Source organism: Ranitomeya imitator, chromosome 8 (assembly GCF_032444005.1).
Source record: "Ranitomeya imitator isolate aRanImi1 chromosome 8, aRanImi1.pri, whole genome shotgun sequence".
In the NCBI taxonomy this organism is placed as follows: Eukaryota; Metazoa; Chordata; class Amphibia; order Anura; family Dendrobatidae; genus Ranitomeya; species Ranitomeya imitator.
Window position 1 is genome coordinate 97,683,539 of NC_091289.1, and position 24,305 is coordinate 97,707,843.

The window sequence follows — 24,305 nt, forward strand, 5'->3', positions numbered from 1 at the left end:
AGGATTCCGTTAGCTGGTCTATGGGACAGTCGCACGGCCTATGTGGAGGCAACATCTCTGGTTCTTTTTTGTCAAAGACATTCACAAATGATCAGTAAGCAGATGGTAATGCTGACAGAGAAGACGGTGCCACCGGTCGCCGGACCGCTTATACAAGTACAAGACACTTCTCATAATAAAACTGACCCCAATGAAGCACCTCTCCAGATCTCCAGTCGAGGACGTGCTCATGAATGTGGAGCTATGGAATGCCCTGAAGAAGTGGGTGAGAAAGACTAGGAAGCACATAGAATGCATTCTTCTGTGTGCAGCATTCCTATCCGGAACTCTACTTGCTTGGTGACCAGCCAAACGGCTTCAGATAGGGGCTTCCCATCGAAAGATGATGCCAGCAATGGATCTTGGAGTGGTCAAACAGGAATCTGGTAGTGATCTACTATTGAAACGAGGGAGATCCAGCTCCAGGAAAGAGAAATAGTCTCTGATAAAATCCAAAATAGCTTTATTGTCATGAAAAAATTTAAAATGTGGACTCCAATGACAAGTGGTATAACAAAGGAATCACATAGCAGCTCTCACTGCACTGACCGCGTTTCGAACACAGCTGTGCTCTAGGTCCTCAGTATAAGTGATCTACTACTGCTTGTGTATGATGTTCCCTGCCACACCGGAATCCAGATATGCTGTCTCATTGAAACCGTGAATCTCCACAAGACACAGATACGGTCAGAATCAATGTTGGAGAGGAACTGCTCTCACCCAGGGTAGCCTCTGCCAACGGTCCTAGGCCTGAGAGTTTACCAGCTTCTTGGGACAGGCGCATATGAGATGATCGGATTCTCCACAATAGAAGCAAAAGCCCTTGACTCAAAGGATCTTTTGTCATTGCTCAGTACACCCACGTTTTCCACTTGCATAGGTTATAGAGATGCTGTGGGCATGGTAGGCTGGCGAGTAAGCGGCCTTTGGAAGAACAGAGGCAGACAAAGTGATTTTCTTTCAAGGACTGTTTCTCAGGAGCGCTCTTTGAACCAGAGGTAAACTCGGATGGCCAGGCAAATACAGTAGATAGTCCAATGTAGTAGGAATGTTTTGGCTTGCTAGTTCCTCCTTGATTCTTCTGGGCAATCCCTCCCAGAAGGCAGCTACTAGTGCTTCATTGCTGCAGCCAAATTCAGAAGCCAGCGTGCAGAAATTGACTACACACTGAACTACAGACAGACTGGCCTGACGTAGTCTGAGGAGGGAAGAATCCATAGAAGTATCTCAACCTGGTTCTTCAAATACCTTGCGGAATGCCTCCAGGAAGGTTTGAAGATCTGAGATTTTTGCATCTCCTCTCTCCCACAAGGGGTTGAGCCACACCGGGACTTCTCCACCAAGGTGAGACATTAGGATGACTACTTTCACCCAAGGGAAACTGGTGGGCCAACAGTTCAAAGTGCAGCGAGCACTGGTTGATAAAACCTCAGCATTGCTTCAGATCTCTGTCAAAACATGGTGGTGCAGACATACAGGGTCTAAAGGTACCTTCACACTGAGCAACTTTACAACGAGAACGACAGCGATCCGTGACGTTGCAGCGTCCTGGATAGCAATCTCGTTGTGTTTGACACGCAGCAGCGATCAGGATCCCGCTGTGACATTGCTGGTCGGAGCTAGAAGTCCAGAACTTTATTTGGTCGTCAGGTCGGCGTGATTCGTCATGTTTGACAGCAAAAGCAACGATGCCAGCAATGTTTTTACATGGAGCTAACAACCAGCGAGAACGATAAGTGAGTCGCCGTTACGTCACTGGATCGCTCCTGCATCGTTCTGGTGTTGCCGTGTTTGAAGTCTCTACAGCGACCTAAACAGCGACGCTGCAGCAATCGGCTCGTTGTCTATATCGCTGCAGCGTCGCTGAGTGTGACGGTACCTTAAGACTTGAAGCTTGACTTGCGGATTGAATAGCCACTGCCGAGATTGCTGCAGCTTGAACCAGAGCAGATACAGTGGCTGATGTCAGAGCATCCAGGCTGGTGTTAACAGTCCACAGGTAAGATAGTTTCTTGTCTAGCTGATCTTTCTGATGGGTCATCCCAAAACTGGAGGTGTATGAGAGTCAGCAGGTTCCATGGCCTTAGCAAATTGTTACGCACATTGTTATGGAAACACTGTGCCATGTTCTGGGGAGTGCCTGGTGGGGCATGACTAAGTGAACACCTGACTGTTCACTAGAGCCCCTTATGGTGGGGTTAGACTTGGATCCCGGTCAGTTGGTACAGAGACCTAGTTTCTAGCTAGCAGGATACACACAAGTAATATTTTGTTATCTACCCTCTAATTTCTCTCTAGCATCTTTGGAATCTTTGACATATTTGATTGACTTTTTGATTTTAAAGTAAATAATTCCAAATTCAAAACCTTTAACATCAAACTCCCCACACCAACAAATTACTCAAAAGCTTAATTTTGACTTCAATTGGACCTCTTCATTTCTTTCCTACCTTGGGGTCCGCATTTTCCCTTCTATTGATTCAGCTTGTAAAACCAATTACCCTACTGTCATTAAAAACTGGTTAAAGGCTTCCAATCATGGGCCACATATCACATTTCTTGACTGCGTAGGATTCATTCAATAAAAATGGCCCTCTTGCTTCAAATCTTATAACTCCCCTCCCACTGTCAACAGGAGAAGACCATTCATCTTTGTAGTCTCAAGCTCAACTCAAATTTGTCTAGCAGGGAGAAATTAAGAAGATTTCTCAATACACTTTGTTTTCCCTGAAGCCCTCAGGTGGTTTGAAAGTATTAAACGTAGTAAAAAAATATCATGGAGCTCAATTAGCTAAATTGAGTAAACTAAATGGAGCCTAAATATGTCCCTGATTTTAATTTAAAAATTCTCCTGTAGTCAATCCCTTCTTCCCAGCCAGCAGTATTAGTAAATTAAGGAGATAAAAAAGCACAAACAGGGTCTTATCCTTTGGACTAATAGCAGTTTTTAACAAGGAGCTGCTCACCTGATGGCATAAAGCAAAAGCATATGTCTATTGGCAGCTGCAGATCCACGGGCCACCAATGCGACCTTTTCAGAGACGTTGTAAAGGATAATTTGTGGATTAAATCCGTGCTGCCACAATGATGCAAATTCAGATATAATGAAGAATTCTGGTGGTTTATTCAATGCGTTTCAAGGTCTGTCTGACCCCTTTATCACGATATTTACCACAAATCATGTGAGCTGATATTAATAGCTCAGCAACCTTTATGAATTTTGTCTCTTTCGCAGAATATTAACATAAGCCCCAGCCGTTGGCTCTACCTCTGCTATTTATGAAAATTACAGGGGACCCCCACTCATTTTCTACCAATAACTTTTTTAATTGTCAACAAGAACAGTAAGGTTGCCTGAGTTCAAAGCAGCTGTTTCTCCTGTCGGGACTGATGAACGCCCGTGAGTCTGGCACTCAGCTTTAAGGCATTCAACGGTCCAGAACTGGAGCTACCGTAAGACCCGCTTCCTTAACTCAGCTAACTTTTCCAGGTTACCAGAATTCACAGCCACCGGGTCTCCCAGCAGCTGCGAGGCCCGGAAATCTCATATGAAACTTTGATGGACATTTTAAGGTTTCTGAATTTTTCTCATGCTGGAACACCTGAAGGCTTTAACTAAGGTTGGCTTGGGTGCGTATTTTACTGTACTTGTTAATAAATAAAAAATAAACGAAAGATATGGAGTGGGGTCCCTTGTAATTTTCATAAACAGCTGAGGGAAAGTCGAAGGCTGGGGGCTGATGTTAATATTCTGGGAAAGGTCCAATATTCATAAAGATTCCTAAACTATTAATATCAGCTCACATCTGTTTGCTTAGCATTTACTAGTTATTATAGGGGATACTCCTCAAAAAACGACATAGGGCCCCCTATATTCAATAACCAACAAAGGCTAATTAGACAGCTTTGGGCTGATATTAATAGCCTAGAAAGGGGCCATGGTTATTGGCCCCCCTTCCAGAATAAAAACATCAGCTTCTAGCCACCTCAAAAATGGTGCATCCATTAGATGCATAGTCAAAGGGGTTCTCCAGGTTTAACATGAAAGTCTGCAGTCACTCTGTGTAAATCCAGACTTGTAAATCCTCACAGTGCGCAGATAGCGAGTTTTTAAGGATTTTCTGGTGACAGAGGAGAGATTAGGTGATCATGGAACTGCAAGTAGGTAATATGCATACTTCCGGCCACATTCTACAAAAGTGTGAGAAAAACACATACAAAAAAGGCACTGAATGAAATGCAAGTAGGCAAATTTACTTAATAGGTGCGAAAGATCTGCAATATCAAAAACTCACCAAAAGCTCATCGTGGGAATGTATCCTTACTGATCTACATGAAAAGGCGTATCAGTCGCCGTAAAGGGGTCAATTACCCTGCAGACTTTTGTTTCAATCTAAATGTTTACTTTTAGCGTATGTGGAAACTTACTTGATAATCATTGATGCACTAGGTTCTTTTTCTGCTTGCTGGCGTGAAAGAAACTGGTTAAGATCTCCATTTTCCATATACTCTGTAATCATGCACAGGGGGTCCTCTGCAATACACACGGCCAGCAGGCGAATAATGTTAGGATCCTTCAACCTGGACATTATCTTGATCTCCTTTAGAAAATCATTTCTGCAAAACAATTTATCAAATGCACATATCAAAACAATTCCTCATCTGATGAATTGTTAAATTGTTTCCTCAAGTGTTCTCTTGGAGCAGGTATATAATACTTATGATAAGGATAAGGAGACGTGCAGATAAGTGCATTTTTGGTCTGACAAAACATCAGATCGCACTTGGTCCAATGTTAGTCTATGGGGCCGTCCACATGTCAGAATTTTCCTTTGACAGCACCAGTCCAAGGAAAAAAATCACTGCATATCCAAGTTTGATCCAATGTTCGGATTGTACTTAGCCATGCAAGTCAAAGAGTCTGTGGATAACATCGGACAGCACTCACATGACATCTGAGTCTGATTTACACAGATTTACACATCTTCTCCTCATCTAAAAGAATCGGTCATCAGCACCTGCTCTAATGTTAATAAAAATAACAAAATCTGTGCTTGAGTTTGTTATCTGAGCAGTGGAAATTGAAAGCACAGGGAAAGCCCAAAAAATGTATGCAATATGCCTCTCCTATGCCTAGGAATTTGTAATACCAATCCGTGTCTCAATAAACACTATGTATATTTAAAAAAAAAATAATTGGAAAAATCCTAAGTACCATGTGTGTAATAATCCTAAAAAAAAGTAGAAGTAAAGCAGTAAAAATAGCTAAAATGGTTCGTCATTGAAGCTCAAAATACATGCAGTACAGGGCCGGCATTTGGCATAGGCAGACCAGGCAGACGCCTGGGGCCCCCACCTAGAAAGGGGGCCCCCTACCTCTGCAGCCCCTGTATGAAGTGCCCAGAGGGTGTACAGCAGTGGCGTCTCTCCCAAACCCCCCTTGAGACCCCCTCAGTGCAGTGATTTAAGGCCCCTTCACATTTAGCGACGCTGCAGCGATACCGACAACGATCCGGATCGCTGCAGCGTCGCTGTTTGGTCGCTGGAGAGCTGTCACACAGACCGCTCTCCAGCGACCAACTATGCCGGTAACCAGGGTAAACATCGGGTAACTAAGCGCAGGGCCGCGCTTAGTAACCCGATGTTTACCCTGGTTACCATGCTAAAAGTAAAAAAAAACAAACACTAGATACTTACCTACAGCCGTCTGTCCTCCAGCGCTGCGCTCTGCTTCTCTGGTCTCCTCCTGTACTGTCTGGGAGCCGGAAAGCAGAGCGGTGACGTCACCGCTCTGCTTTCCGGCTCACAGCCAGTACAGGAGGAGTGCAGAGCGCAGCGCTGGAGGACAGACAGCGGTAGGTAAGTATGTAGTGTTTGTTTTTTTTTACTTTTAGCATGGTAACCAGGGTAAACATCGGGTTACTAAGCGCGGCCCTGCGCTTAGTTACCCGATGTTTACCCTGGTTACCAGTGAAGACATCGCTGGATTGGTGTCACACACGCCGATCCAGCGATGTCTCCAGGGAGTCCAGCGACGAAATAAAGTTCTGGACTTTATTCAGCGACCAACGATCTCCCAGCAGGGGCCTGATCGTTGGTCCCTGTCACACATAACGATTTCATTAACGATATCGTTGCTACGTCACAAATAGCAACGATATCGTTAACAATATCGTTATGTGTGAAGGTACCTTTACTCATGTGCTCCCAGAGCTCTGTGCTGTTTGCTGGAGGATCAGGTTTCACAGTCACATACAGCAGCCATGGGCTCTGACCACAGTCACTGCTTGTAATCTGAAAGTGCGACCTGCTGTCACTACAGTCTGGATGACACAAGGCAGGAATATTGTCTGCTGAATCAGGGTATTTATTATATAGAAATAAATAAATTCCCATGTGAAACAATAAAGGTAAACTATACACATATAGTACAGGTGTGCATAGGAATCAGCGTTTTTGGTGCATTTTTTTGGAGCCAAAGCCTGCTCTCTTGGCAGTAAAAACACTGCTTTCAAAACACCCATTTTTTAGGGTATGTGCAGAGGATCCGGAAATGGCAGCACCTTGGACGCAGCGGACATGTGCTGCGTCCAAAGTGCTGCCATCTTTTGAACACAGATGATTCCGCATGTGTTCATTGATCTGTGCGGAATCACCGCGTCCTATACATTGCACGGGTGAGATTTCTCTTGTGGAGACTCGTGTCTACGCTACATAAATTGACATGCTGCAGCCTGGACAGACGCGCCGCATGTCCGTCTCCGCAGGTGAGGTGCGGGTGTCAGTGCACACATAGTAGAGATGGAATTTCTTGAAGTCCCATCCACTATACGGTAACATCTGGCCGCTGCGGGTTGGACGCTGCACAAGTACACAGCAGCCGACCCGCAGCGTTTACTGATTGCGGGCACACACCCTTAGAGCTTTTGCTGTTTTTTTTTTTTACAGTATGCATTTTGTCTACAGTACATGTTTAATAAAGTTAGTGTTATTCACAAAAAACGCAGCAAAAAACAACATTGCAACATTTGCAGCATGATTTAAACTTTTCATTGCTTTCTACGGGTGAAAAAAATTGCTGAAAGTGACACACTGCAGATTTAAAAAAGGCTGCAGTTGTGAAATTCTGTCAGGGGAAATAAAAGGGTGTGCAGGAGATTTCTGAAAATTTCAGTTTTTGCTTGTGCTGTAAAATGCTGTAAACTTCTTATTTGCAGAAGAAAAAGCTGCAAAACTTCTGCATCTGAACATGGCGAAAAGCTGCTTTATAAAGTGCCAGCAAAACATAGGAGATTTCCGAAATCTCCTGCATGCGCTTGTTTGTTTTCTGACTGGATTTCAGAACTGTAGCACTTTTTAAATCCCTTCAGCTTTACCTGCAGATTTACCGCAGATTTATCGTGGAATTACCGCGGATTTTGTGCAGTTTTCAACAGCGTTTTTACACCTGCGGATTCCTATTATGGAGCAGGTGTAAAACGCTGCGGAATCCGCTCAAAGAATTGACATGCTGCAGAAAATACAACGCAGCGTTTCTGCGCGGTATTTTCCGCAGCATGTGTACTGCGGATTTTGTTTTCCAGACGTTTACATGGTTCTGTAAACGCATGGAAAACTGCTGCAGATCCGCAGCAAAATCCGCAACGTGTTCACATAGCCTGAGAAACACGTCACCACTTCTGTAGTTCTCACCCTCCTGGTTTTGGCTTACATATGCTGATATGAAATACTGACCAAACACTCAACGTGTGAACGTGGCCTTAAACATACTGTAGACAAAACAAACATCCTCACTACAAAAAAAAAGCTGAAAAAAGTGTGAAGAACACCACAAAACAAGCTGAAAAACAGGTGTTTTGAACACAACATTTTTACTGCTAATAGAAAAGGTTTTGGCTACTGAAAAAAATGCTGCATGTGAACATAGTCTTAGTCTGAAACGCTATGTCTATCTGTTGTTACATAGGACTGCAGGTGACATCTACTACATTATCTGTTCTCAGAGAGTTAGCACTGTTTTATCTGAAGAGTTAAAAAAAATTAAGAGGGGGTTGGGTGCAACTATTTGTCTTGGGCCCCCAATCTTTTCTGACCCTAGCAACGCCCCTGCGTACAGCTAATAGCGGCAGACCCGTTGGCCGATATAAGGCCCCTAAATATGGGGGCCACAGTGCAATGTTATCATTTGGGGCCCCCACTTTAAATTTTTGCCTAGGGCCCCACTTTGTCTAAAACCGGCCCTGATGCAGTATTAAGGGGTTAATGTTCTGGCTGATCATTACCCAAAACATACAAGACCTCATGTATTAAAGGGAATATGTCAACAGTTTTTGTAACCCGAGAGCAGCATGATATAGGGCTGAGACTCTGATTTCTGGGATGTATAACTTACTAAGCTGCTCAGTGTAGTTTTGATAAAGTGCGTGTATTCTGTGCTGTAGATGTAGCAGTGGACAGAATGCTGAGCTCTGTGTATAACACCACCCACACCTGTGCTTGGCAGCTCCTTGTGTAGACTGTGCAAGCTGTCAATTAGTGGTGGGGGAGGGGTTACACAGAATAGACTCCCTTGTAGCTGACCTAGTCTGACAGTGATAATCTCCTACTGGTAAACAATGACTGTATTGAAACTACAGCATAAAGCCCAACTAGAATCAGATTTCTGTCCCTACATTGTGTTGCTCTCAGATTAAATAGCAAAACCTGCTGACTAGGGATAAGCAAACGTGCTTGGTGATACTCGGTTATTACTCGCGTATCATGATGCTCGAATGTGCTCGTTACTCGGCAAGCAATAGGTGGTGCTCAAGTTCAAACTCGAATCCCCGCCCTGCATCTTTGGCCCCTGTTATTGTTAGAATCTGTTTTAACCATCCGCCATCTTGTTGCGGTTTTCTGGCTTCTGGTCTTTTTCCCCTGGTGCTGGGTTGTCTTGGTCAGGTGATTGTATCACCCTTTGTTACCCAGCACCTGCCTCCCATTCCTTGCTGGACAACAGTGTTAATCCGCTAGAGTTCTGGCTAGGTGCTTTGACAGCTTTCTGTGTTTGATATTGTGCAGTTCTGGGATCTCTGGTTCTGCTATCTTTTGTTTCTGTTTTCAGTTTGTTTCTGCAGCTTTCTCTGTTTCCTGTTTTTTTTTCCTGTTTCCTGTGACCTGTTTTTATACCCAGTCCTTAGATCTTTTAGGGACCTCCTTCCCCTTATCTATAGGTCTTTGCTGAGTTTAACCTAGGATCGTCGGTGGGTCTATTCGCAAGGAATGGGTCGCCCACTCTATCGTAGGGTATCAGCCTAGTCTTAGTGCAGGGCCAGCTTTCCCCCTTCTCTCCTAGTTCTGTGCTGCAGTTTCGTAACAGATATGCAGCCAACAAGCATTCATGGATTGCTTGGGAGTCACTGTAATGCCGTAGCCATATTGGTTGTGGCATTACTGTGATTGGCTGGCCTCCTTACATCATCAGAATAATAAAAAGACAGGCGCGGCCAGGCTCGGCATACTGAAGCCATTGCACAGCTCTGTGATACTTCGCATTTGAGGGAGGGTGTGCTTGTCTAGTCCTGGGTATGGACAGTATAACGAATCAGAGGCCGGTAGTGTTGATACTGGTGGTGAAGCTGAGCCATCATACTAACAGCCCTTTTTGGCTTTTCTTTTGTTCTTCACAGGCGCTAGAGAGTTACTGTAACTTCTACTCCCAGTGTTCTCCAGTTTACAGAAAGGGTGACTTTTAAAGGGAACCTGTCACCCCAAAAATCGCGGGTGAGGTAAGCCCACCGGCATCAGGGGCTTATCTACAGCATTCTGTAATGCTGTAGATAAGCCGCCGATGTTACCTGAAAGAGGAGAAAAAGACGTTATATTATACTCACCCAGGGGCGGTCCTGCTGCGGTCCGGCCAAATGGGTGTCTCTGGTCCGCTGCGGCGCCTCCCATCTTCATTACAAGACGTCCTCTTCTGATCTTCAGCCACGGCTCCGGCGCAGGCGTACTTTGCTCGGGGTGACAGGTTCCCTTTAACTTCCTTCCTCCTGCCTTGCATAGTAAGCATGTCATTTGCACCTTTTCTGCACGCCAGAGAATACTGGGAGTGGAAGTTACAGTAAATCTCAGGCGTCTGTGAAGAACAAATGTGAAGCCAATGCCCACAGAAGGGCAGAGCAGTGCACAGGCGCGAGATTTCCGGCCCTGCTCCTGACGTCACAGGGATATAGTAATGATAATGAAGCGAGGAGGCAGCGTTGTGTTCCAGGCATCGTACGCCTCATTGCCTGGAAGATCTAATTAACATAAAGCCATAAAAGAAGATTTCTACACAGTAAGGCATCATCCATGAGGCATACATGTATGACTATTTTCAGCAGTCCATAACCTTTAAGAGTATTATAGTAGGTCAGATCAAATGTGGTGACAGATTCCCTTTAAGCAATGCAGGCTGATCACAGTAGAAAGAGCAACATGTGGCATTGCACTGTCATTTACATAAAGCCACTGGAATCAGGGGTCTCAGCCCCTACTTTAAATGGCCTTTAGGTAGGGCAGCATAAACTTGGTGACAGTTTCTCTTTTCACTGTTAACATAGATATAAGAACTGGAAACACATCTCTTTATAGCTATTCCTCCTGAGTGCTTAGCTGATCTAAAACGGACTTACAGACCTGGCATTCTTGTTGGCATCTGCTCTGAGCATTTTCACAGCCACAAGAGTGGGCTGACCAATGTTTGTATCCAAAATCAAATCTTTGTCTAGAAAGGCCTCTACCCCCTCTGCTTCACAGAGATGAACCTACAAAACAAAAATTGCAGTATTTTAAAACCATGAATTAAATAGTTTCAGTGCCTCATAACACGTGCATCAAGCTTTTTTCATGCATTCATACAGCATAGCTTGATACTTCTGGTAAAGGTTACACATTGTGTAATTTAAAGGGGTTGTCCAGGTTTCACACAAAAGTCTGCAGTCACTCTATGTGACTTGTAAATCTTAACAGCGTGCACAGCGCAGGCTGTCAGGATTCTCCGGCACAGCGAGTGGGCGGTCTTGTGACTATAAGCATGCAATATAAATGCTCCTGGTAAGATTGCAAGTGAATTGCTCGTCTAGTCAGAATGTGGCCGAAAGTATGCATGTTGCCTACTTGCAAGTTCCATGATCACCCGATCTCACGTCTGTCACCAGAAAATTCTCAAAAGCTCGCTCTGTGCACACTGTGAGGATCTACAAGACTGGATTTACACAGAGTAACTGCAGACTGTCATGACAAACCTGGAAAACCCCTTTGACTATGCTAAAATGCCAACAAACATAGCCCTGAAGCTTCACGGAGTCTATATCAATAAATCACTATGTTTGACTGTCATTCCTGAAGGAAATCCTAATTATTGAATGTTACATTTATCAAAGACTATATGTTATATATTCCTGGAGTTCATTACTTTCTGAGCAGTGTAGATATGCTGTTGTATCAGGAATGTATGACACCATTAATGATAAAAGTATGGGGTAGTGGGAGCAGGCAGTCACCTAGTTTGTTTAAGGGAATAGGTGTAATATACGTATTTAATAAAATAAATATTGTTCTGATTTTACATTTTTTCCTATTTTTTATCTTAGTATAAATATGAACACTTTGGCTTTGTGGAGAGAGGAGCCAACCCTTAGGGTTGACATTGGGCTAGAGGCGTCCGTTAGATGGACTACGTTACACCGCAGCATAACGTGGTGTAACGTAGTCCGTTAATGCCGCCATTACTTCCTATGTCAGACGTATCGCTAGCGCACGCCCATAAGGGGCGTGCGCTAGCGATGTGCAGTCATTGAGTGACGGACCCTGAGATGCGGGCTGCAGCGTTTCCGGGTCCGTCACTGCTAGCGCAGATAGAGCTAGCAGATGCTCTATCTGCACCAGCGCACTGACATACCGGCACTACCGTTTACAGCAGCCCGTTAACGTATGTGTTGAACGGGCTGCTGTTAACGCAGTGTGAACCCGGCCTTATTTATTTACCGCTTTGTAACTGATTGTCCAGTGGACTGTACAATAGTTTAAAAAACGTAGAAATACAAACATTTCAGTAACCCATGGGAATCTTCTAAAACCACCATATCCTTATATTGGTATCTCAGAAATATATTGTGTAATATTTTTGATCACTGCTTTGTTGCATCCATAAATTTTAGGAGTTTCTTTATGGGCGGCTGTGTCATATGTCTGACTACCTCTTCTATGCATGCTCTCATGTGTAGACAAGATGACAGTTTCTGACTTCCTGTAAACTTCCTGTGATGATGCCACCATAACCTACCAAATTCCACCTGGCAGCTCTCAGATTGCTCCACTTCCCAACTAGCTTCAACTTCCTTGCTTCTCTGCATGTCTCCCATGCAGGCAAGAGCTAATTTCTGCCTTAAATTGTTAAATAAGAGAGCAATGACATTGTAGTCCATACAGTGATTAGTAGTGTGAGACAGGGGCATTATAAATATCCACTGATGACACTGCACCACTATAATATCCATCAGTGCTGTGCACACTGTGTGTCCAGTGTATTCTTATATTATACAGCTTCAGCCTCTCTCCGCTCATTCCTAATTGCAAAAGCTGATATGGAGAAACCTATCACAAGCAGGGGCAAGTGTATAAGATAAAGCTGCATAATATAGGGATTCCTTGATTCTCTGAAGTGTGAATAAGGAGACAGCAGTTCTTTTTGACTAATCAATCTAAAACATAGTTAAGTTGCAAGACAGAGCAAGAGGAATTAAATAATGCTCCACTTGCTGTTCAAAGTAAGATGCATATTGGGAAATGCAAATTTCATTTGGGGAGCCAAATCAGAATAAAGAAAGAGTAAACATGGTGATCAATCCAGAAATGGCACGTCATCGAAACCAGGTATACGAAGTATATACCGGCACTTCTACATTATTATTAATTGATAGCCCAGGCTGCACAATTTAGACAAAAAAGTGGAGTGCTGCTTTAAATAAATAGTATCACATGACTGCATATGACATTACATGGTATGATTACTTAGGGTTGCTCTAAAATTGTATTTTTAGTTTGAAATATCTGAACATTTATTTTTACATGTAAGGTTCTTGCTCTTTACAAAGTGCATGGAGCGTCATTTAATGATTAACATTTGAAAATTGTAATGTAAATATACTGTACAAAAATTATATAATGTTGGGTTTCATGCTTCCAGATTGCCGCTTGGAACATGAAGCCACAGGGTTTTTTATATCACACACAGAATAATGTTTCTTTTCACTGGTTGCACAGTACTGAAAACAAAACCATAAACATAAAATCCCTAGCCTTGTCCAGGCACTAACTAAACAATACAGACCCTGGCTACTCAGACGCGGCTGAGCTAGTCTCAGTTCAGTCACACAAAACAGCTATTGTCCATAGTAACCAGTGATACTTGCAGTTTGGTGCACACGGCCTGTGCAGTTTTTTTCAGTGGGGTTCTACCTTGTCTGTCTACAGCGCCAACACAACCCGCTCTGCTCAGTTCTCCCAGCTGAATGACCAGCAAACACATGGCCTGGTTATAGTCATAGCTATCCAGGTGCACATTATTTAAAATATATATATATATATATTAAACAAAAAAATACTGACCTCTCCAAACTGACCTTCTCCAAGTTTTTCTTTGAAAGTCAAGTGCTTTCTTGGAAATTCTTCCACTGCCACTTCTTTACCAGATAGGAGATCCATAGTGAGTGCTGGAACAGAATAAGTATTGCCACCAGTGACTCCTTGCAAGTTTACTATATCAGCCTCAGCATAGTGCGGAACACCATCAACATTTGTAGGGAGAGCTAGTTTTCCAGCAGAACATCCTGAAAAAATAAAAGTAATTGTAAAATATACTTCAAACTATTATTATATTATTAGTTTAAAAGGAATTTGTCTTAAGACATCTATATGGGCATATAAGTAATAGGCACTGAATAGTGATGAGCGAGTGTACTTGTTGCTTGGGTTTTCCTGAGCACGCTCGGGTGGTCTCTGAGTATTTGTAACTGCTCGGAGATTTAGTATTCGTTGCCTCAGCTGCATGATTTACAGCTGATAGACAGCTTGAATACATGTGGGGATTCCCTAGCAACCAGGCAACCCCCACATGTATTCAGACTGGCTAGCAGCCGTAAATCTTGCAGCTGCCGTCAACAAAAACTAAATCTCTGAGCAGTTACAAATGCTCGGAGACCACCCGAGCAACGAGTACACTCGCTCATCACTAGCACTGAATAAAATTATACCTTGATATCTGCGACTCGATGTCTTATTCCAGAGAAATTCACATTTCTCTTATGTGCAAATGCGCTGTTAAGATCTATGGGCCAGACACCGCGCTCCCTGACAATCTGCCTCCAGAGCTTATTTTAAATGAAAGGGGACATTACCAGTGTGAGACATGTACTGACTGACACCAACAGCTCTGCAGTGAGATCAGAATTAACACGGTAGAACATAATTAAACTTTGTCTCATTACAAAACCATCTGCAGTTGTACTATCATAGTGCTTCAGCCTTCATCTTACAGGCAACCAGTGTGGAGAAAGGTCAGTACAGCAGAGCTGACAGGTCTGTGAGATGACAACTGCAAATGTGCTTGTTGTGTTAGTAATGCGGTTCTGTGTTGATTATAATCGTGCACAGCTCCACAGCAGTGCTATCCTCATCATGAGAAAACAAATGCTGCTGCAAATTTTTCCAATGTCACAAAGTTCACTTTTGCTTTACTGGATTAGATTTAGATTGTGACCCCCATTGGGGACAGCGATGATAATGTGTGCAACAACTGTAAAGCGCTGCGGAATATGTTAGCGCTATATACAAATAAAGATTATTTATTATTAGCTCTGCTTTCCTGTGTTAGCTCTGCTGTCCTGTGCTAGCTCCGCTGTGCTGTACAATGTTAGCTCTATTCTATTGTGATTGTTCAGCTCTGCTGTACTGTTTAATTTATGATCTCACTGCAAAGCTGTGTGTGATGTGATTATGACAGCAAAGTGTCAGTCATTACATATCTCACACTGGAAACACCGTTGTTCATGTAAAATAAGTTTTGGAGGCAGATTCTCATGCACATCGGTGTCCGGCCCATAGATCTTAACCCCTTTCTGACCTCGGACGGGATAGTGCGTCCGAGGTCAGATCCCCTGCTTTGATGCAGGGCTCCGCGGTGAGGCCGCATCAAAGCCGGGACATGTCAGCTGTTTTGAACAGCTGACATGTGCCCGTAATAGGCGCGGGCAGAATCGCGATCTGCCCGCACCTATTAACTAGTTAAATGCCGCTGTCAAACGCAGACAGCGGCATTTAACTACCGCTTCCGGCCGGGCGGCCGGAAATGACGTCATCGCCGACCCCCGTCACATGATCGGGGGTCGGCGATGCGTCTCCATTGTAACCATAGAGGTCCTTGAGACCTCTAAGGTTACTGATCACCGGTGGCTGTGAGCGTCACCCTGTGGTTGGCGCTCACAGCACACCTCCATTTCTGCTACATAGCAGCGATCATCAGATCGCTGCTATGTAGCAGAGGCGATCGAGTTGTGCCTGCTTCTAGCCTCCCATGGAGGCTATTGAAGCATGGCAAAAGTAAAAAAAAAAAAGTTAAAAAAATGTGAAAAAAATAAAAAAAATATAAAAGTTTAAATCACCCCCCTTTCGCCCCAATCAAAATAAATCAATAAAAAAAAAATCAAATCTACACATATTTGGTATTGCCGCGCTCAGAATCGCCCGATCTATCAATTAAAAAAAAGCATTAACCTGATCGCTAAACGGCGTAGCGAGAAAAAAATTCGAAACGCCAGAATTACGTTTTTTAGGTCGCCGCAACATTGCATTAAAAGGCAATAATGGGCGATCAAAAGAACGTATCTGCACCAAAATGCTATCATTAAAAACGTCATCTCGGCACGCAAAAAGTAAGCCCTCAACCGACCCCAGATCACGAAAAATGGAGAAGCTACGAGTATCGGAAAATGGCGCAATTTTTTTCTTTTTTTTTTTAGCAAAGTTTGGAATTTTTTTTCACCACTTAGATAAAAAATAACCTAGTCATGTTAGGTGTCTATAAACTCGTACTGACCTGGAGAATCATAATGTCAGGTCAGTTTTACCATTTAGTGAACCTAGCAAAAAAGCCAAACAAAAAACAAGTGTGGGATTGCACTTTTTTTGCAATTTCACCGCACTTGGAATTTTTTTTCCCGTTTTGTAGTACACGACATGCTAAAACCAATGATGTCGTTCAAAAGTGCAACTCATTCTGCAAAAAATAAGCCCTCACATGGCCAAATTGACGGAAAAATAAAAAAGTTATGGCTCTGGGAAGGAAGGGAGTGAAAAACGAACACGGAAAAACGAAAAATCCCAAGGTCATGAAGGGGTTAACAACTCCTTTGCATTTAAGAAACACAATGATTTCTGTTGAATATGGCATTGGATCGCAGATATCAAGGTATAATTTTGTTCAACTTTTTATGACCTGCATCTACTTATAGACGGCTTAGGAGGGCTGTTGCTATTGACAGATTTTCTAGAAGTCTCATCAAATTTTTATGCCAGAATCCATTACATTAAAAGGAATCTGTCTGCAGGATCGACGTTCCTAAGTTGGCTATATGGACATGTAGATCATAGAAAGCTGAATAAAATGATACATTGATAGCTGCCATCTGATGTTTTATTCCAGTGAAATCTATGTTTTTTATATATAAGTGAGCTGTTAAAGGGGTTGCCCTTGCTTTTTTCACCATTTTATGTGGGTTTCTAGGCTGCCGAATGCTGTAATATACTCACTGTCAGTGTTCTGCATCATTGTCTATGTAAGATACTAACAGGAACGCGGGATGCAGTGACGGAGGGGAGGCAGAGCAAGGGTTCACAGGTTTTATTTACAGGGGAGATACTCCACGCAGGGACGTAAAGAGTTAAATGGAGTTTAAGGTATGGCAAAATGCAACAGTTCAAAACACAATAATTAAGTGGCAAGAGCATAAGCTAGTCCTCACACTGCAGCTCCTGCTGCAGATAAAGTAGCGCCCACAACGGCGGGCGCAGTGCCTCCTTCTAGATGATATTGTAGTCGCTGGTTCCATCTTCTGGCAGCAGTGGTTGGTCTCCGGTACCTCCCACTGTCCCTTGTCCATATACTAATGTGGCTATTAAAGACATGGGCCACAGTCCGGTGCGAGCCCAACGTGACTCTTTAACTATATTAGCTGGAGGTAGTCAGGTAACAGTCGGTCAGCACAGCTCTTGTGTGTCCAGGTGAGGGTGCGAATGTCAGTCCTTTGTGTGTTCTCTCTTGGGCAACGCGTGTGCGGTACTCACTGTCACATCGTGTAGAGCACCTGGTACTCCCTGGCTATCACTGGGCACACACCGCACGTCCCGCTCTATCGGGTCCCCGCTGTTGGTGGCAGGCGATGCTGGTCTGTTTGGCGCTAGTGCTCCTGGCCGGATCACCCCTCCCTATGTCTGCTGCAACACCCGGCTCGGCTCCACTGTGTGTGCTCGGCTCTGCACACCTCTGTTCTGCACAGCTCTGCTCCGCTCTGCACGGCTCTGCTCTGCTCCGCAGAACAGTGTCCCGGACCCCTTGTCCAACTGCAGTACAGCCCGTCACAGCGCCGGTACTCTCTCTCAGAATGGGGAGTGGAGAGCGCTGCTCACCCGACTGCACAGTGCTCTGCCCTAGCGCGCAACTCTCCTCCTGCATGCGCTTTTTCCTGTTTCTGCGCACCCTTTCCTAGCTCTCTCCGCGGCTCCGCCCCCCCTTTGTCAGCAGGAAGCTCCGTCTCAATAACTCTTCCCTCAAGCAGCAGGGGAAGGTCCGCATCTCTCAGGCTTCCCCCCGGAAACAGTGGACGCAGCCTCTTCATTTTTGGACCTGGCATGCAGGCACCCGCGGTCCAGTCTATCTCCTTACATCTAGATACTACACTTCAGGATGTGACCATTCTGATGCCTGATTTCAGAGGAGTCGGTCACTAGCCAATTAGTCTTTTCCTGTTCAGAGATTAGCCATCACATCACCACTGATGTCACGCACAGTCTCTGCCAGACCCTCCTCCTGACTCCTTTGCTTCTTCTGCCAAGGGTCGTAAGAAATTCCAACACTTGTGCAGTGAGCTTCCCTCAGCCTCCCATTACCTGCACACTGTGGTACACTGTGATGCAGTACTGGCATAGGTAGTGACCAGGAAAGCCATTACTAATGTATGTTATATATCATATGGTAAGTGTGTTCTCTATTCCTTACATGATTACACGTGCGACATCGGCTCCTTGTCTTGCCTTGGCAGGAGGTAAACTATTTAATTCTATGCTGCCCTCTCCTGCCTTGTTTTGGTATTACAACTTGTAGTACTATACTGCCCTCTTCTGCCTTAGTTTGGCATTGCAACGTGTTTTTCTGATTTGAAGATAAGTGCTGAGACAAGAGAAGGAACTGCAGAACTGCGCAGCAGATTCCCTGGATACTCCGATCTGATTAAGGTCAGGTTGATCCTCCCCCTTCATGCAGCACAGTTAGTCAAATGAAAAGTTGCCACCATCCTCCCAAGGCCGGGACCGAGAAAAGGCTTTGACCGTCGCAATTGTAAGAAAAATGTTATCGGCTACCCATGACTGTTATGTTGAAAAATATAAGGATTGTTACCAGTCTTCAGTAAAGTTCATCTTTCAAGTTTGCACGAGACCCCGGTGTATGCTTCTTTCATCCGCAGCCTCATCCCTTGCAGGCATCAACATAACTCACAGTCTCATATATGCGTCGTCTCCCCCTTTATAATTGCCACCGAACCTAGGGATTGTTAGAGCCATCGGAGTCACCGTGACTGATACTAGGCCCTCCATCTCACAAGGCGGTGCGTCACATACAACAGCCGATTTGACTAACCTGTATAATCAGATCTTAGCAAGTGCATACAGCTAAAGTGAACTGTGTAACAGGCAGCCAAACACTTCTTCCTCCACTGTTCAATCTGTGTAAAGTTTGAAGGTCATGTCATGACCTTTTTGTCACGTGACAGCTTCATGTCACATGACTAGCAGTGAAAACGAACGAAGAGGAGCAAAGCACAGAATAGGAGCAAGTGGTGTGTGTGAATATGGAGGGTATTGGGGGATATCGTAACACGTGTAAACCGCCTGTGGGGACTTCATACCATATATTAGGGGTCATAGGAATGTCATACCATATGTGAGAAGTTGTGGGACACATCACACCATGTGTAGGTGACTATGGGGTTGTCATAACATGTATACAGTGTTGTGGGAACATTTTACTACATATAGGGGACTGTGAGGGACATGATATCATGTATGGGGGCTGTGATGACATCATACCATACATATGAATCTGTGGGGACATCATGATCTTTTCTATACTAACCAGGGTTCTGCAAACTTCTTCATTGGCATTCAGATATCAGCATCCTGGATGATTGTGGTATTTACAAGGGCCCACAATGACTAGACAGACTGAATCATTTTGCATGATCCTGGTCCAATTACACTGGAGAAACAGATAATAGAGTCTGACATGTAGTAAGTTTATTAGCATGATGAGACGTGATTAGTGCAGCCCTTCCACAGATGAGAGGACCAGGATCACTGCTCTGTCACTTCCATACTGAATGATAGAGGTCAATGCTAGAACAAATTACTAACACAGCCAATGAGTTTGCCATGGGCGGGCAGAGGTGAATGTTGGAAACTTAGGCAGTGGAAAAAACAGATGGGCTACTTCTGCGCTGCCGTAGGAAGAAGAATGACGGATGCCAATATAAATAGTATTGGTTTATTCATCAACACATTTCAAAGCATAAAGCTTCTTCTTCAGGACAAACCTGTTGACGAATAAGCCACTTACTACTTATATTTTCTTCCATCATTCTTCTTCCTATGCCAGCGCAGAACTAACTGTTAGGACTGGCGGAACGCACCAAGTAAGATGATATAGATGCGTTCGCAGTCCGGGGTCCACCGTGCAGGCGAAACCCGCTGCTTGTGAATGACAGACTATATGGCGGTACTAAAAGTATAAACACGTGGGTTAAACCTCACCCAACGTGAAGAAAGCGATCCTGTTAAGTCACAGGACCGCGGTACCGCACATAGAGCGCGAGCAAGTAGTCAGCGAACTTAACCCGAAAGGGATTGAAGTCCGATTAGACCCTTGCTGGCACAACACCGCAACTGGGTGTGTAATGAACCCTATTGGTAATAAATGAGCACAAGAGTGCGTGCGATGCCGCACTGACGGACGCCACTAACCACCCAGGCTTGGGTATGGAAAGCGCAAGGCAAGCGCACGGCGCCGTACTGGCAGGCACAGCTATAGGATGCTGTGATGTGTGTAACATACAGATGGATAGTCGGGCGCTAGAGAGCTACCATCATCCGCGAGCAGTCAACAACTCTAGGGAGGGATACTTAGGAGCTTTCATCCATCGACATTCATCCATCTACACATAATAATTGTACACTAGCGCATGGCCGTGCGGTCGTGCGCAGTTTAAATAGTTGCAGGACAGGAAGTGGCCACAGAAACTTTGCCCTTCCAAGACCTGCCAAGAGGACCAATGGAATGCGCTGCAGAGCCTGAGCACATGACCCTCGATCTCCAACGGGAGAACTTGCCCTGGGCATGCTCAGTGTGCGCAAATAAGGACTTAGTCCCAGAGAAGTCCGCTTGCTGCTGACCAGCACTGACTTTAATGGCAGGAGCTGAAGAAGCAGCAGTAACTCTCTGTACAGAGCGAGACCGAGCAAGATGCTGGGACCGACGTCCCTGCTGAGCAGACTCCACTGCGGCTGGATAGGAATGGGAGACCGCAGCGGAGACGGCCCGAGATTCCCCCTGTGCAGAAGTGGGAACTCGAGACCTAACACTAACCCATCTGTTTTTTCCATTGCTCATGCTTTAATTCTTTGTGGGCCTGAAGCATCCTCAAGCGGTTTTTAGTGGTTGTGTGTACACAATCCATACCAGGTGAGCGCAATTATGCTTTTTTCCTCCATATCTGTTTTTCCCGGATAAGACCCTCTTTGCACTTTGTCTCCTTCTAGTCTCTCTCTTGGAAACTTAGGCAGGACAGGGCTAGCACTGGCTGTGTGGTTTGGAAAAAGAGGAGCATGCACACAAACTGTATGAAAGCCACAAAGTAAAATTCAGGAGGAACAAAAGGTAGAAACAAAATTATAGGAGTGTTTTAAATTGCAATACAGAAAAGTTTAGTTTATATAAAAATTTAGGATTTCTGGGTCAGACAATTCTTTAAGATCTATGGGCTAGGTATAGATCTCCCTGAGAATCTGCCTCCACAGTGTGTTTTAAACTAAAAGGGGCATTAGCACTGTGACTGAAGGAAGATTTGTGGTGAAGCACATGCCCTCTTATTGAATCCGGCGCTTCTGACTCCAGCAGGCCCCCTTATCAAGACCAGTGTAAACTACGGCCTTGATGAATTGGGCCTAAGTGTTTCTATTCAAGTTGATTGTAATTTATTACTTCAAGTTTTCATTAATCAGCAGTTTTAAACAAGTAACAACTCTTATTATGGACTTTGGACAGTGCTTATGGTGTTCACATTATAAGTCTGCAGCTGAGGGTAGTTGGGAATAATTTTCGTTCTTAATACAAAAATAATGGCCATTAAAACATTTTCACTTAAGTATTTATTATTCAAATTCCCACATACCAGCTTCCTCTTCTACTACTGCTTGTGCTGTGAGCTCCTGATAGTCTGGCCCAAGAGGAAATATCCTATCATAAGTAGAGTTTGATTCATGCTCACTAGCTGACATAGACTCGTGCCTTCTGTTCGCGTTGTATGTATTAGAATCACTGGGGATTGAGAGGCTGACAGTCAGCTCCTCATCCAACATCCTCCTGGATGCCTAAAAGAAGGAGAAACAAAAAGGACAACAATAGACGTTTGTCAACATTTCACCAGATATTTTTAGATCGCACTTGTAGTTTTGAATGGAATCTTGGGTTCTATCACTAGAACTGTTTTTCTATACAGCGGGAAACATTGCAGGTCCACCAGATATTTACCTTCAATGATGGACGTACTAGAGAACTTTTTCTATGTCAAATGAGTTGACTATTACTTTTATTCTAATGACGTATTCTTTCAATAGGCCATCAATATCTGATCGGTGGGAGTACAACACCTGGCACCCCCACTGATTAGCTGTTACCGGCTCAAGCCAGAAGTTCTCGATGCTGCTAAAATATCCCAGCTCCATCATAGCAGAATCTGGCTGTGGCCGGGTACTGCAGATCAAGTCACTCTTCCATTGTGGCAGCATCCGAGAACTTCTGGGCAGCACCAATATCAGCTGATTGGAAGTTATGCTGAGAGTTGCACTCCCGCTGATCAGATATTGAGGGCCTATCCTATAAACAGGTCATCAATAAAAATTAGTGGGTAACCTCTTTAAAGGGAACTTGTTAGATGATTCATGCAGCCCAAACCACGGACAGCATGAATTAAAGCCTAGCTGCATAATTGCAGCCAGGTATATTATTCTCTGAACTGCTCTAGCATTTCAGAGAAAATATACTTTGAGAATCCAACCCATTTCCCAGCACTGCTGTAGCTAACTGGGAGATTGAAAGGTCTCTCCTTGTATATAACCTACAATACACACATAATGTATAGCAGCAGTGCAGTAAGTAAAATATTACTGCAGTGTGCCTATGAATTATGTTTTCATTCTAGATTACATATAACGAGAGACCTCTCAATCAACTGCAGCAGCTCTAGGAAAAGGTTTGATCTTCAAAGCATATTTTAAGCCTTCCATCAATGAAGTCTGTTGGTTTCTTAATCTGTTGATGAACGTCTTTTTGGGCGGCACCAACCACAGCTTCCCAGACACTGCTCAGAGAGGTGACTCTTTTCCTTCACTGTAAAGCTCCAATTTAAAGGGAACCTGTCAGCAGTTTTGGCCTATATTAGATACGGCCATCACCTTTCAGGGCTGATGTACAGCATTCTATAATGCTGTATGTAAGCCTCTAACCTGACCTGTAAGAGAAGACAAATAACTTTTATTATACTCACTTGTGGGGCGGTCCGGTCCGAGGGGTGTCACTTTTCTTGGTCCAGCTCCTCCCATCTTCTTACGATCCCCGTCCTCCTGCTTGCTTCATGTGGGTGATGCATCCACACAGTCTCCTCGGCACCGCACTCCTGCGTAGGCGTACTTCTCTGTCCTGTTGAGGGCATAGCAAAGAACTGCAGTGCGCAGGTGCCGAGGCTCTTTGACCTTTTCTGGCACCTTCGCACTGCAGTACTTTGCTCTGCCCTTAACAGGACAGAGAAGTACACCTGCGCAGGAGTGCAGTGCCATGGAGACTGTGTGGATGCCACATGAAGCAAGTAGGAGGACAGGGATCGTAAGAAGATGGGAGGAGCTGGACAAAGAAAAGTGACACCCCTCGGACCGGACCGCCCCACAAGTGAGTATACTAAAAGTTATTTTTCTTCTCTTACAGGTCGGGTTGGGGGCAGATATACAGTATTATAGAATGATGTATATCAGCCCTGAAAGTTGGTGGTTGTATCTTATATCGGCCAAAACTGCTGACTGGTTCCCTTTATCAAGGGATTACAAGTTCTCAATAGGCCTAAGGTTAGGTGAGGAAAAGCCAGTGTCATTATTCTTTCGTCTTTAAGGCTTGTATTGTCAACCCAGCAGTGGAGTAATTCACTGCATAAAAAGGAGCATTATCCTGCATAAAAATAATGGTTTTAAAGATGCAGATGTTTTCCTGTAAAACTGCTTAAAGAAAGTGTCTTCTAAAACTTACAGTAGGTGTGGGAGTTGGTTTTGAGTCCATATTCAACCCAAAAAGGTCCAACTAGCTCATCATTAATAATAATAGGAAAAACAAGGTCACAAGAGTACCCCACATCTACCTTGATTATGTCTGTGTCAAAGTGGAGGTCTGTGCATGTTAGTGATCCAGCCACGGGCCCATTCATCTGGTCCCTCAATAGTCACTTTAATTTCATAAAACCTGTGAAAAATCTGTCTTCAGATATTGTCTTGACGTTTCAACTTTTGCGTCTGCTCAGCTATGGTCGGGTTTCAACCTTCTTTACCTTGGCCATGTCTCTGAGCACTGAACTTTTTGTACTTGTAGGCCTCCAGGGAGGTTTCAGTTTGGGAATATGACAGCGCAGGAGGAGAATTGGTTCCTGTCACGACAC

At 44.3% G+C, this 24,305-nt stretch overlaps 1 protein-coding gene across 2 annotated transcripts in view; it reads right to left on the reverse strand.

Annotated features, from left to right (window-relative positions):
* The window catches only part of DDR2 (discoidin domain receptor tyrosine kinase 2), a 522,895-nt gene that overhangs the window by 64,989 nt on the left and 433,601 nt on the right, over positions 1-24,305 (reverse strand). For both annotated transcript variants that reach the window (XM_069737198.1, XM_069737197.1), the window contains 4 exons: positions 21,780-21,978; positions 13,672-13,892; positions 10,699-10,826; positions 4,468-4,656 (listed from right to left, as the gene is read on the reverse strand). In XM_069737198.1, coding sequence (XP_069593299.1) covers positions 4,468-4,656; positions 10,699-10,826; positions 13,672-13,892; positions 21,780-21,978 — 737 coding nt within the window. The remainder of the gene's footprint in view (positions 1-4,467; positions 4,657-10,698; positions 10,827-13,671; positions 13,893-21,779; positions 21,979-24,305) is intronic.